The 13985-nt window shown below is 40.5% G+C and overlaps 1 protein-coding gene across 1 annotated transcript in view; it reads right to left on the reverse strand.

Moving 5' to 3' along the window:
- Positions 1–6324, reverse strand: part of LOC102796826 (beta-1,4 N-acetylgalactosaminyltransferase 2-like) — a 33343-nt gene extending 27019 nt beyond the window's left edge. The window contains exons 1-6 of the mRNA XM_087837285.1: positions 6235–6324; positions 4449–4576; positions 3253–3396; positions 1486–1592; positions 564–601; positions 154–220 (exon numbers count right to left, since the gene is read on the reverse strand). Coding sequence (XP_087693411.1) covers positions 154–220; positions 564–601; positions 1486–1592; positions 3253–3396; positions 4449–4576; positions 6235–6237 — 487 coding nt within the window. The 5' untranslated portion in view covers positions 6238–6324. The remainder of the gene's footprint in view (positions 1–153; positions 221–563; positions 602–1485; positions 1593–3252; positions 3397–4448; positions 4577–6234) is intronic.
- Positions 6325–13985: the final 7661 nt, after the last annotated feature.

Here is a 13985-nt window from a genome sequence, read left to right on the forward strand (position 1 = left end):
GTTTCTTCAGTTTTCACGGTGTCTGAAGACAATAAGAGTGAGAGAGAGAGAGAAATAAATTTCCGAAGACATCAGTATGATGCGTGGCCATTCTTTCTTGGACCCCTGTAGTTACACCCCCTACAATATAGTCACTTATTTACTAAATCTCACCTTTGATGATTGTCTGTTCAGGTGTAATATTTGTGGTCAGGATGCCTTTAGACACACTTAAAGATACCTACAAAAGAAAGGCCTGAATAAATTTAAAAAGCACTCAGAATATCCTATACAGTCGTCTACAAAAAAATAAACTGTGTATGAAATTATGCTATGTCAGTGTAACATTGGAATACCTATTGAAGATGGAAAGAAAGATGCTATTTTATACTGTACATCAGACCATAAGTGAGGTTTGTGTTTTTTCTTTCATTTATCCTAAAGCTGAATTAAAGTCAGCCCCACACATTGATCACAAAATCAGGGAATCAGGGCCCTTAATGTTTGAAATGTGTTCAGGAGGCATCTTGTATGAACCAGCCAACCTGTACAATTCATATTAGATGTGAGGGAGAAACACCAACCTTGTAGCTGCTTCTGTTTTCTGCATGCAGCCCTAAACCTGAAATTAAAATGACATTACTTTTACATTGTCCTTTTATGGGAAGACTCCATGACATGTTTTTGAAGCATAAAGGATCAACATGAATTCCTTAAAACCCCCATGCAACTTCTTGTCTGTGAATATGTTGGCTGTAATACAGATTTAATTTTGCCATCTCGTTTGCTGAGGTATAAGTTTGCTGGCCATTATCACTCTTGGTTAATTATCTTTTAATTATGTTTTAAATGTAATTATACATGGAAAATTCCTGAAATTGCATGTTAATTTGACTCACTAATGACTCTAATTCAGAGGTATTAAAGTTTACTTAATAATCTGAGAAATACCACCAAATTTAGTCTCAGATCAACATTTATTAACCATTTTTCTAATAAAGTAGAAAGGGATTGTATAGGGATTTCTTTTACTTATGTATTAATCACATTATTGTATGATGCCTTGGTGCCACTGGATTTATCATGTTCCACACCCATACTGTAAGACAGATGGTGGGGGTGCAGTAAGGAAGTTGAGGGAAGCAGACAGCTCCACAGGAAGAGTCTTTTGTCTCTTCGAGGACTCTGGGAGGTAGCTAGGAAGTGTGAACCTTAATGTGTGAAACAGCTGTGTACTGCCTTTTGTTCCTGGAGAAGGTATTTAACTGAGAGCCATGCTAAGCTCAGTGAGACTCTGCTGACCTGCCCCGCGGTCATGTAGGCTCTCCATCAAGCTTGTTTGTCTGTTCTTTGTGTGTTTTGATTAAAGAATGTTAGCTACCGCTCACCGCTCGTCTGCAGGCTTTATTTAAATGGAAAACTTCCACAACAGAACATACAGCACATATACAACAATACAGACCGCTGGTAAACTGTTGTCTGTTGCATATATTAGGCTTGGCATACCTGGTATGAGAGTAGAGGTCAAAGGCTGTACTATATAACCTTGAATAGGATACTGCAGAGGAGAGTTAGGCGAAGCAAACAGCAGTCTGGATAGTTCAGACACCATCCTGATGAAGAGATGAAATGTGGGTAGATATAGAAACAGGTATCACCTTTTTACTACAGACTGCACGACTGCACCAAGCAAAGCAACTCTTCTGTTGAAGTGCAACACATTCTCACTCCCAAAGTGTAATATTTAATGCTAGGTGACAAATCATCAACGTATTACCCTTCCGGGTGTAACAGTGTTTATGTGGTATTATTCCACTTGCCACAAATGTCAGCGTAATGAGAAAACAGCCCCCCATTACTTTTCATTTGTTTATTATTGTGTAAAACTGTATGCTAATGGGATGTTCTGCCGTAGTGTGCTGTGGGGAGTGGTGTGTGGCGAGCCCTTTGCACTAATAATAATAATAATAATAATAATAATAATAATAATAATAATAATAATAATAATAATAATTGATTGCATTTATATAGCGCTTTTCAAGACCCTCAAAGCGCTTTACAATTCCACTATTCATTCACACACTGGTGGAGGCAGCTACAGTTGTAGCCACAGCTGCCCTGGGGCAGACTGACAGAAGCGAGGCTGCCATATCGCGCCTTCGGCCCGTCTGGCCAACACCAGTAGGCGGTGGATGAAGTGTCTTGCCTAAGGGCACAACGACCAAGACAGACCGAGCAGGTGATCGGACCAGTAAGATGAGCTTCCCAACCCCCTGAACCACGGTCGCCCACTGATACAACACTGTTGTTTCCATTCAGGAAATAAAGTGGAGACAATCAATCAGAGACTCCTTGTGTTCTTAAAAACACAACACAACGCAGAGTCGAGGAGTCTGTTTGGACCAACCTGTTGCAGCGGGGTGAAGCAGCTCAAGAGTTGGGAGTTCGCCTTGTAATCGGAAGGTTGCCGGTTCGAGCCTCGGCTTGGACAGTCTCGGTCGTTGTGTCCTTGGGCGAGACACTTCACCCGTTGCCTACTGGTGGTGGTCAGAGGGCCCGGTGGCGCCAGTGTCCGGCAGCCTCGCCTCTGTCAGTGCGCCCCAGGGTGGCTGTGGCTACAATGTAGCTGCCATCACCAGTGTGTGAATGGGTGGATGACTGGATGTGTAAAGTGCTATACAAATACAGGCCATTTACCAGTTACAGGGGTACCCAACATGTCTCTAAATGCACATTAACGCTGACAGCACTTCTTTTCACATTTATTCAGTACAACAAGGGCAGAGCAGCAACAGAGCATTTGAATAGATCTGAAACAAAGCCACAATATAAAGAGAGTTATAGAACAGAGCATCTCAATAAGAACATAGTAAATTGCCTAATAAATTAATCAAGCCATTTTGGTAAGATTTGTTTATAAAAAACCAAAGTGGGTCGGGGGCGATAAAGGCTATATTCATTTATGGTTTCCACATTCATTTGTCTGGACAGTTAATGTACGTACAACATGACGGTAAGTAGAGGACAGCAGTGCTTGCTGTTGGACTGACTTGATATAGCTGACCAGTAAAAAGAGGTTACCCAACCCTTTCTTATTTTTTGAATAAGAAAGCATCTTACCTTATCTTATTGGACCTCATGATTATAATATCAAATGATGCCAAATGTGTCTACATTAATTACAGTTTACAAAGATACCAATTGATTATGTTCAGTTACAAATGCCATTGCATTACTGTTAAAGTACACAACATTCATTCATCCACCCTCTACCTGGTTTTGTACTGTTGGAGGTCCTTAGCTCGCCGTTTAACAAGCTCTTCATATTGATCCTTGGCTATATAATCTTTAAGAAGTTCTGAGCCTTTAGGGCAGGTACATTGATGAGCCAATGAAAAGTTCCTAGGAGAAACTGACCTGAAGAACAAAGGAAATACAGAACTCCTAAAGGGTCAAAATTCTCTTCTATATCACATTGTCATTTAAATCAAGTAGTTCAATTCTTATGGGAGTTTGGGAGACTAGTCTAAAAAGTATTTTCATGATGCATTAAGGGTAACAAGACTGTTGCTTCATCTGGATAGCAGTATACCAAGTTTCCTCAAATAAAATGCAGTTTCACCTCTGGTCAGCAACAAAAAACCACAAACAAAGTGATCATACAAAGCACGCTACATGTGCGTGTGGTGTGTGTTAAGGACAATTTAATGAAAACACTTTCAAACACTGCCAAATATACCATCTTATCTTAATGACCTTGTGGTACCATATCACCCTATTAGAGCACTTCGCTCTCGCTCTGCAGGCCTACTTGTTGTTCCTAGAGTATTTAAAAGTAGAATGGGAGGCAGAGCCTTCAGTTTTCAGGCCCCTCTTCTGTGGAACCAGCTTCCAGTTTGGATTCGGGAGACAGACACTATCTCTACTTTTAAGATTAGGCTTAAAACTTTCCTTTTTGCTAAAGCATATAGTTAGGGCTGGACCAGGTGACCCTGAATCCTCCCTTAGTTATGCTGCAATAGACGTAGGCTGCCGGGGGATTCCCATGATGCATTGAGTTTTTCCTTTCCAGTCACCTTTCTCACTCACTATGTGTTAACAGACCTCTCTGCACTGAATCATATCTGTTATTAACCTCTGTCTCTCTTCCACAGCATGTCTTTATCCTGTCTTCCTTCTCTCACCCCAACCGGTCGCAGCAGATGGCCCCGCCCCTCCCTGAGCCTGGTTCTGCCGGAGGTTTCTTCCTGTTAAAAGGGAGTTTTTCCTTCCCACTGTTGCCAAAGTGCTTGCTCATAGGGGGTCATATGATTGTTGGGTTTTTCTCTGTATCTATGAAGCGCCTTGAGGCGACTTTTGTTGTGATTTGGCGCTATATAAATAAAACTGAATTGAATTGAATTGAATTGAATTATACAAGAGGAGGGGTTTCCACACACACACACACACACACACACACAAATTATTACCTTAGTGTTGTTGCGCTGGAAAACTTGATCAGACTTTCATTAACGTTAGAGAAATATATGACATAGAAAACCATCAGGATGATCAGAGTAACAGCCACCAGCTGGAGCCTTGTGCTACTCAATGACATCTGCGGACACACACACACACAAGCTCACGTTGTAGACAGTTTGCTAGCAAAGGACCTAAGGGCAAAGATGGCCGTTCTAATGCTCCTGCCCCCAACAGCTGTCAGGTGGCAGGATTATTTCTATTTATTTTAGTACTAAAGATGCAAAGTCAGCATCTGGTATAGGGAGAGTCAATATCTGGCATACCCAATGCATTTACATAAAATCTTTGCAGTAATAAATTTGGACACAAGAGTGATTGTGTCATGATCCTGGGTCCTTTTGACCCAGCGTTTTGTGTTTTCTATTAGTGATTTTGGTTCTGTTGTTCCTTCTGTTTAGTGTATTCTGTTCTGCCCATCTATTCCTGTGTTAAGTCCGCGTTTCCTAGTCTGTGTCTTTGCGTGTGTGTGTTTCCTGTTTTATTGTGAAGGTCTGCGTCTTATGTGAGTGTTTTCAGTTTGCCTCCCTAGTCTCGTCACGTTAATCACTCCCAGCTGTGTCCCCCACCTGTGTGTAATCTCCCTGTGTTCTCTGAGTGTTTTTAAGTCGTGTCTTCTGTCTTAGTCATTGCTGGTTTGTCTGTGTCATTTCCCCTCCGCTTTCCTGTGTATTCTGGCCGCATCATTCTCCCTGCACCTACACATACCTTCGTTCGTGTTCTGGCTTTGTGTTTAGTTTTAGTTTTCCCAGTTTAGAGTTTTTTACAGTTCTGTTTTTCGCCACCCTTTTTGTTGTACTTCACCTGTTGTTAATAAAGCTCACCCTCCACTTAAGCAGTCTGCATCTTGGGTCCGTTACTATCCACACACGGCCTGCCTCGGCACCCCGTGACAGTTTGCTTCATATAGCAATACTTAATACACATATTCTTAAAAAATGGTCCATCAACCAACTTGAAAAGCATTTTTTCGCACGCTGAAATCTGAGACAATGTTCGAACATCTAAAAATCCTGACATTTTAACTCCCCTTACATTTATATAAAAAATATTCACAGCGCAACAAAATGACTACACTTTCTCTTTTGCCTTTGATGTATCAAATTTATATAGTTTCACTAAAAGGCACGTAACTTTGTGCTGAACATTGGTGGGGTCAAGATCTCTGTCTAAATAAATAAATAAATCTTTTTAAATTGCCAGATGATTAAACATGCAACTGTTTTGCTGGTAATAGCTGAAACGAGTAAAGAAAATCAACAGCCTATTTATGCAAGGTAATTCATAATTTTCCTGGGGGGGTTATATTGGTTGGGTCTGATTATTGGGGGGGTTTAACCCCCCTGGAAATTACACCTCTGCTCCATTATGTTGGCATGTGGCACTGAAGAAAATATTAATCAAATCAAATCAAATATATAATCGTCTGCCCTTGTCTGCACAAATCTTTCCCTTTTTCTTTTAGTGTTAACTTTCACGTGGATGATATCTACAACAAAACTCTTGTTGATATACTTTTTATTTCTTTGCACAGAAATCAGGAGTAGTCATATAAGAGATGAAAATAAATGAACATTATAATTAATATCATAATTAACTGAATTAACATTTACATTTATTTATGTAAATTTCTGTCATATGTCATTGAAATTTTATTATTGTGTTAATGGTAACAGAATGAACAAAACTAATGATATTTAACCACAGGCTACAGTATAGAAATGATCCATGTCTTACCATTTCTTCCTTGTAAAGTTTCACTCTTATCTCATTTATTCAGCATAAATGTCCAAGATATTAAGGAGCCACGAAATGAAACAGCCTGAGATTTAAAAAAAAAAACTCTTAAGAGTTCAGGGGCTGGGCGCTTGTGTACAGTGACTCAGGGGGTGTAGTTAACGAAAAACAGTCTGATGGGGGTGGAATCCTTGAGCAGCTTAACACTCCTATATCTGATTTTATCAGCTTATGTGCTTATAATATATGTTAACAACTGCATCAAAGATTCTGAATATCTCATAAAAATCACATTGTATTGCATGAAAATAAAATTAACTTCATAAAACACTTTGTTTGTTATCAGACATTAATAATCCTCACAATATTACTTAAACAGCAAGTTCCTGGATTCACATATGAATGTAACGTATGATTTCTTTAATGTTTTCACCCATGAGGAAAAATGAATTCAAAGGGAGAAACACATTTTACTGACATTTTCCGTTTCATCTGCATGCAGCACATTTGAACCATGAGAATGACACTGCAACCACAATGGATCCTGTTTTTCAGAACAGCTCACTGCATGCTTACCACATTTACCACTAAATGTTTCGTAAAAAGGGCATCTGTCTGGTACATAAATAAAGATGTGAAAACAACGTCTAGAAACTGCTCCACTTTTGTCGAAATGACTTTCACTAAAGGCACAAGCAAGAGTTTTTCCACAAACTGTTAAACCACATTCCTTACAAACTGTGTCACTCTGAAAACAGAGCTCACTAAAGACAGACAGGCAATCCCCGGACTGGAGCAGACCGCAAACGCGCCACCTCTACTTGACCATAAACCTGGTTTATTTTCCAAAATGGCAATAATATACTGAGGTTAAACAAAAACAAGACAGGGTCGACTGTTGACATAGCAGAGAGGATTATCTGGCAGAGGACTGTGGCTCCAGTCGGCCCCTCAAATATGGGTTCCTTCATTAAGAACAGGTGCAGGAAGGAATGAGCTGCCTGGATCTCCACCACAGGTTGAAGTAGAAGCTCCAGCTCAGAAAAAAGAGGGGGGAAGCTAAAAACAAAGCCTAACCTTCTGAGTCATGACTTAAGTGTGTTTCCACAGTGAGCAAACAAACAAAAGCATCACCTTCTTTCCTTCCAATGTCAGAGCAGGTCATCAAGACTGAGCTTTTGGTTTGTGAATTATTATTATAAGTCTGAGGTGGCTCCTTAAACAGGATGTGATTTTCTCTTCTGGAGTTGTCTACTATGAGCTCAAATTGTGGTCATAAATATTTTGTACTTGTAAATCAGGATTTGTATGTGTGAAAAGAATTTGTGTGTGCGTAAAAAAGATTTGTGTGTGGACTCAGCCCCCCCCCCAAAAAACTCGTAAAACTGCAAGTTACAAGTATGAATTTTGACCCTATTTTTCTTTCTTTCATCTGATTGGTCAATGTCATGTCAATCACAAATGTAACAATCCAATCAGAGAACAGATGGGTTTGGCTGTCTTTTTTGAACTGCAGGTCCTTGAAGGGTAATACAGTTTGAAGCTGGAGGATCTCTATATAAATATCCGACAGCAGCTAGGTCCCCTAACTTTCAGCAGCTGTCAAAAGGATAAAGTTGTGGTATATCAGTGGTTAGAAATACCATTATTACTTTAGGATTCGTTTAACACAAAGTCAGGGCTGACCCGGGACCATTGCTGTGAGTCAGCATAAAAGTCCTTTCACATCGGACGTAGGATGTGCTGCTAATGCTAACTAAAACCAAAGGATCCAGAATTTCTTGCACTGGCTGCTGAGCTCTGTGGGTTTTTTTGCTAGTTCTTCAAATGTTCAATAAAAACATGTATGCTAATTCATAGCGAAGAAAGCTTTGTAGTGAAGACTGTCATTTCCAAAACACCAAACACAAATTCTTTTTACACATACAAATCCTGATTTACAAGTACAAAATATTTATGACCACAATTTGAGCCCATAGTCGACTACCAAAACTGATCTGCCCACAGCATCCTTGCCTGGGTCACACACTGCGGCGCCAACACTGGGATCAACAGTTGGCTTCCCACCCAGACTCCACTGTGCAGCAGCTACATGTCCCCACATTCATGTGTTTGCTGAGCCTGCATGTCCCCCATGCTACATTACTATGGAGAGATATTTACCCCCAAAATGGCTATGAATGCATACCATATGATCCATAAGCTTAAAATAATCTTTGCAAACGTGTACAGTAAATTTGTGTGTAACTTTTGAGTACTAACAAATGCATGCGCCAATCCACAAACAAATTTGAAGCAATATGACTACATGTACAGCTATTTTACAAATGTGTACATCCAATACATTTATACACAATTTATTCAGTTGTAGCTTTTTGTCTTTCAAAAATCTTTCTGTGCATACAAATTGTCATGGTCCGGGTGAGCGCTGTTTTCTTCCAGTTTATTGGATCTCCAGCTTCTACAGTGGGGCAAAAAAGTATTTAGTCAGCCACCGATTGTGCAAGTTCCCCCACTTAAAATGATGACAGAGGTCAGTAATTTGCACCAGAGGTACACTTCAACTGTGAGAGACAGAATGTGAAAAAAAAATCCATGAATTCACATGGTAGGATTTGTAAAGAATTTATTCGTAAATCAGGGTGGAAAATAAGTATTTGGTCAATAACAAAAATACAACTCAATACTTTGTAACATAACCTTTGTTGGCAATAACAGAGGTCAAACGTTTACTATAGGTCTTTACCAGGTTTGCACACACAGTAGCTGGTATTTTGGCCCATTCCTCCATGCAGATCTTCTCAAGAGCAGTGATGTTTTGGGGCTGTCGCCGAGCAACACAGACTTTCAACTCCCGCCACAGATTTTCTATGGGGTTGAGGTCTGGAGACTGGCTAGGCCACTCCAGGACTTTCAAATGCTTCTTACGGAGCCACTCCTTTGTTGCCCGGGCGGTGTGTTTTGGATCATTGTCATGTTGGAAGACCCAGCCTCGTTTCATCTTCAAAGTTCTCACTGATGGAAGGAGGTTTTGGCTCAAAATCTCACGATACTTGGCCCCATTCATTCTGTCCTTAACACGGATCAGTCGTCCTGTCCCCTTGGCAGAAAAACAGCCCCATAGCATGATGTTTCCACCCCCATGCTTCACAGTAGGTATGGTGTTCTTGGGATGCAACTCAGTATTCTTCTTCCTCCAAACACGACGAGTTGAGTTTATACCAAAAAGTTCTACTTTGGTTTCTTCTGACCACATGACATTCTCCCAATCCTCTGCTGTATCATCCATGTGCTCTCTGGCAAACTTCAGACGGGCCTGGACATGCACTGGCTTCAGCAGCGGAACACGTCTGGCACTGCGGGATTTGATTCCCTGCCGTTGTAGTGTGTTACTGATGGTGACCTTTGTTACTTTGGTCCCAGCTCTCTGCAGGTCATTCACCAGGTCCCCCCATGTGGTTCTGGGATCTTTGCTCACCGTTCTCATGATCATTTTGACCCCACGGGATGAGATCTTGCGTGGAGCCCCAGATCGAGGGAGATTATCAGTGGTCTTGTATGTCTTCCATTTTCTGATGATTGCTCCCACAGTTGATTTTTTCACACCAAGCTGCTTGCCTATTGTAGATTCACTCTTCCCAGTCTGGTGCAGGTCTACAATTCTTTTCCTGGTGTCCTTCGAAAGCTCTTTGGTCTTGGCCATGGCAGCGTTTGGAGTCTGACTGGTTGAGGCTGTGGACAGGTGTCTTTTATACAGATGATGAGGTCAAACAGGTGCCATTCATACAGGTAACGAGTGGGGGACAGAAAAGCTTCTTACAGAAGACGTTACAGGTCTGTGAGAGCCAGGGATTTTCCTTGTTTGAGGTGACCAAATACTTATTTTCCACCCTGATTTACGAATAAATTCTTTACAAATCCTACCATGTGAATTCATGGATTTTTTTTTCACATTCTGTCTCTCACAGTTGAAGTGTACCTCTGGTGCAAATTACTGACCTCTGTCATCATTTTAAGTGGGGGAACTTGCACAATCGGTGGCTGACTAAATACTTTTTTGCCCCACTGTAACTTCCAATAACCAAATCTCTGTTCAGTCACTGCTCATGCTCCTTCCTGCCTCCCTGCCCAACTCACTGGAACAGCTCAGATCTCCAATCTTGACTCACTGCTAACCCAGACTGTTCACAATTTGTCTGTTTCACCCTGTGTCCGTGTCTGGAACACCCCTTGACTCCTGTTTCTTCTGTTACAGTAATTCTGAGCACCCTGGCTCTTTTCTCCAGTCTAGCCTTCACCTTAAACCCACACCACAAGGTTCCTGGCTGTTACCCAGTTTTGTTTTTGTGTGTGTGTTTGTGTGTGTGTGTGTGTGCGCGTGCAAGGTAAAGATTTGACTCCTACCCTCAGATTACCAGGCTTGTAGCATTGTATTTAAAAGATGAAATGTTGCTCATTTGCATGCAATATCAGCATGAAGATAAGGGTTAAATGTAAATGTTACATATAAAAAATGGTCAATTTACCATTTAAACTGTTTTTCTTTGTTCTTAGTGTTTTATATATGACTACATAGCAATCGTGTTCTCTCCCCACAGCTGTCATGTTATCGTCATGTAATACCAGGCTCCACAATGAAGTGTTTTTCTGTGAAGTGTTCTTTATGCTGTTTACAATTCCATATTCTATATCAGGTTTTCTACGGTTGCTTGAATGGGATCAACTGGTTTTTTTGTTTGTTTTACAACCTCCAGTTCTTTTCCAGAGCACCCTGACTGTGTATGTGCATGGATTCTGCATGAAACCCTACACAAGGCACAATTGTTTTAGGACAAACAAATGGGTGCTGATGCTTGAAGTTCTTTAACCTAATTTTAAGAAGAAAAAAAACTGTAACCACTGATGAGCCATCTATTTTGTGGTGGGTTTGTACTTCCTGTTTCCAGATATGACTCATCAGAGCCATATCTGGAAAAGTACACCCTCACTCTAACCATACAGGAAAACAATGTGCACAACAAGCACAATAGTTTAATACTTCATGTAGGCTATTGTTATAATGTTTAACTCCTGGATTATGTGGGCAGTCCTTTTCAGTATCTGTAATTGGGGGTGTGATTCTATCCATGTGAATGCCCTCACTTTAAGCTGTGATATTACAGTTTTTTCTGATGGCTTGAGCACATTTTTTGTAACTATTGGCTATTTTTGCAAAACTCTACACACAAATAAGAAAACTCTTCACCCAATCAGCAAAACATTGTAGTTTTCTTGTAAAAGCGAATAACCCTGCTTACAGTTTTTTCTGAATGCTTAAACCCTAACTGTGATTCTTATAGCACAATTCCTAAAACTATTAATACTTATAGCAAAACCACTCACTGAGTTTGCAAATCTAAAAGCACAAACACTGCTTTGCACTCAGTTTGCAATTTTGTAACACACACTTTGCAAAACTGTAGGCACAACTCACTGCTTACACTCAATTACCAAATTTCCAACACACTCCTAGCAAAATTATACACATGTATGGCTATCATTAACACTATTTTGCCAACTGTCTGGCACACTTTCACTTGTGAAAACTTTTTTAGATAATTAGTTCACTTTGCAATCAGCCTAAGCACTATAATACAGGTAAGCTCTGTGTGTGGAGTACAATGGAGGGAGCAGGAAGAGTGAGAAGTAGAGGAGGCCGAGGAAGAGGACGTGGAGGTGAAGAAGTAGGATGAAGAGGACGACAAGGACAAGGAGGAGCAAGAGGAGGATGAGAAGGGGGGAGAGGAGGACGAGGAGGGGGGAGAGGAAGGGTAAGAAGAGTAAGAAATAGAATTGCTGATGACATCAGAGCTACAATAGTGGACCATGTAATCAACCGTGGAATGACCCTGAGGGAAGCTGGCCAACGGGTTCAGCCTAACTCGAGCCACTACTCTGTAGCAAGCATCATAAGGACATTTTGAAATGAGAATCAGTTAGTACAGTCACTTTGCACTAAGATTTGTAGCACAACAATACCATAGATGTAAAAATACTGAAATTGTTACTTTACAGAATTGCTAGACGACCAGATGCTGGGGGCAGAGGAAGCATGTTCACTGCAGAACAAGAAACCCATATAGTCAATATGGCGATTGCAAATAATCCTATACTTGGAAATAAACACTTATGTTTGTTTTGATGTGTGTGAATAATAGTACTTGAAGTTAACTGACATAGCCTACCTTGTGCACAGAGAAAGCAAAAGCCAGATGTGTTTTTTATTCATACCATCAGTGTGCAGTTAGCGCATTGTGTGCTTAGTAGATGATGGCTTGTGTGTACTGTTTGATACGAAAACACCATTTTTACGAAGGTGTGAAGAGTTAATCTAGCTGTGTTCGCTTTTGCAAGAGAACTACAATGTTTTGATAATTGGGTGACAGGTTTTCTTATTTGTGTGTAGAGTTTTGCAAAAATAGCCAATAGTTACAAAAAATGTGCTTAAGCAATCAGAAAAAACTGTAACTCTCCACACCTTTGTAAAAATGGTATTTTTGTATCCAACAGTTAACACAAGCCATCACATTAATAAGTACACAATGCACCAACTACACACTGATGGTATGAATAAAAAACACATCTGGCTTTTGCTTTCTCTGTGCACAAGGTAGGCTACGTCAGATTGAGCTCATACTTTTGTCATAGATCCGTAAGCATAGACGGATCCAAACTTCAAGTACTGATGTTTATTCACACACATCAAAACAAACACAAGTGTTTATTTCCAAGTATAGGATTATTTGCAATCGCCATGTTGACTATATGGGTTTCTTGGTCTGCAGTGAACATGCTTCCTCTGCCCCAGCATCTGGTCATCTAGCAATTCTGTAAAGTAACAATTTCAGTATTTTTACATCTATGGTATTGTTGTGTTTCTCATTAGCATATGGCAGTGCTACAAATCTTAGTGCAAAGTGACAGTACTAGCCGATTGTCATTTCAAAATGTCCTTATGATGCTTGCTACAGTGTAGCAGCTCGAGTTAGGCTGGACCCGTTGGCCAGCTTCCCTCAGGGTCACTGATTACATGGTCCACTATTGTAGCTCTGATGTCATCAGCAATTCTATTTCTTACTCTTCTTACCCTTCCTCTCCCCCCTCCTCGTCCTCCTCTCCTCCCTCCTCGTCCTCCTCTTGCTCCTCCTTGTCCTTGTCGTCCTCTTCATCCTACTTCTTCACCTCCACGTCCTCTTTTTTTCGGCCTCCTCTACTTCTCACTCTTCCTGCTCCCTCCATTGTACTCAACACAGAGCTTACCTGTATTATAGTGCTAGGGCTGATTGCAAAGTGAACTAATTATCTAAAAAAGTTTTCACATGTGACAGTGTGCCAGACAGACAAATAACAGCCATAAATGTGTATAGTTTTGCTAGGAGTGTGTTGATCATTTGGGAATTGAGTGTAAAGCAGTGAGTTGTGTTTACAGTTCTGCAAAAAGAGTGCTGTGCAGTGGATTGTAGCTACAGGTTTGCAAAGTGTGTGTTACAAAATGGCAAACTGAGTGCAAAGCAGTGTTTGTGCTTTTAGTTTTGCAAACTCAGTGAGTGGTTTTGCTATGAGTATTAATAGTTTTAGAAATTGTGCTATAAGAATCACAGTTAGGGTTTAAGAATTCAGAAAAAACTGTAATTTAATATTAAATTCTGGTTAAATGCTTTATTGTAATGAGCTCAGAGAAGGCTGTGTTTTTAGACCTGAAAACAACTTCC

Source organism: Neolamprologus brichardi, unplaced genomic scaffold (assembly GCF_056152115.1).
Source record: "Neolamprologus brichardi isolate AB-2024 unplaced genomic scaffold, ASM5615211v1 NODE_ptg000031l+_length_7269946_cov_1, whole genome shotgun sequence".
Lineage (NCBI taxonomy): Eukaryota > Metazoa > Chordata > Actinopteri > Cichliformes > Cichlidae > Neolamprologus > Neolamprologus brichardi.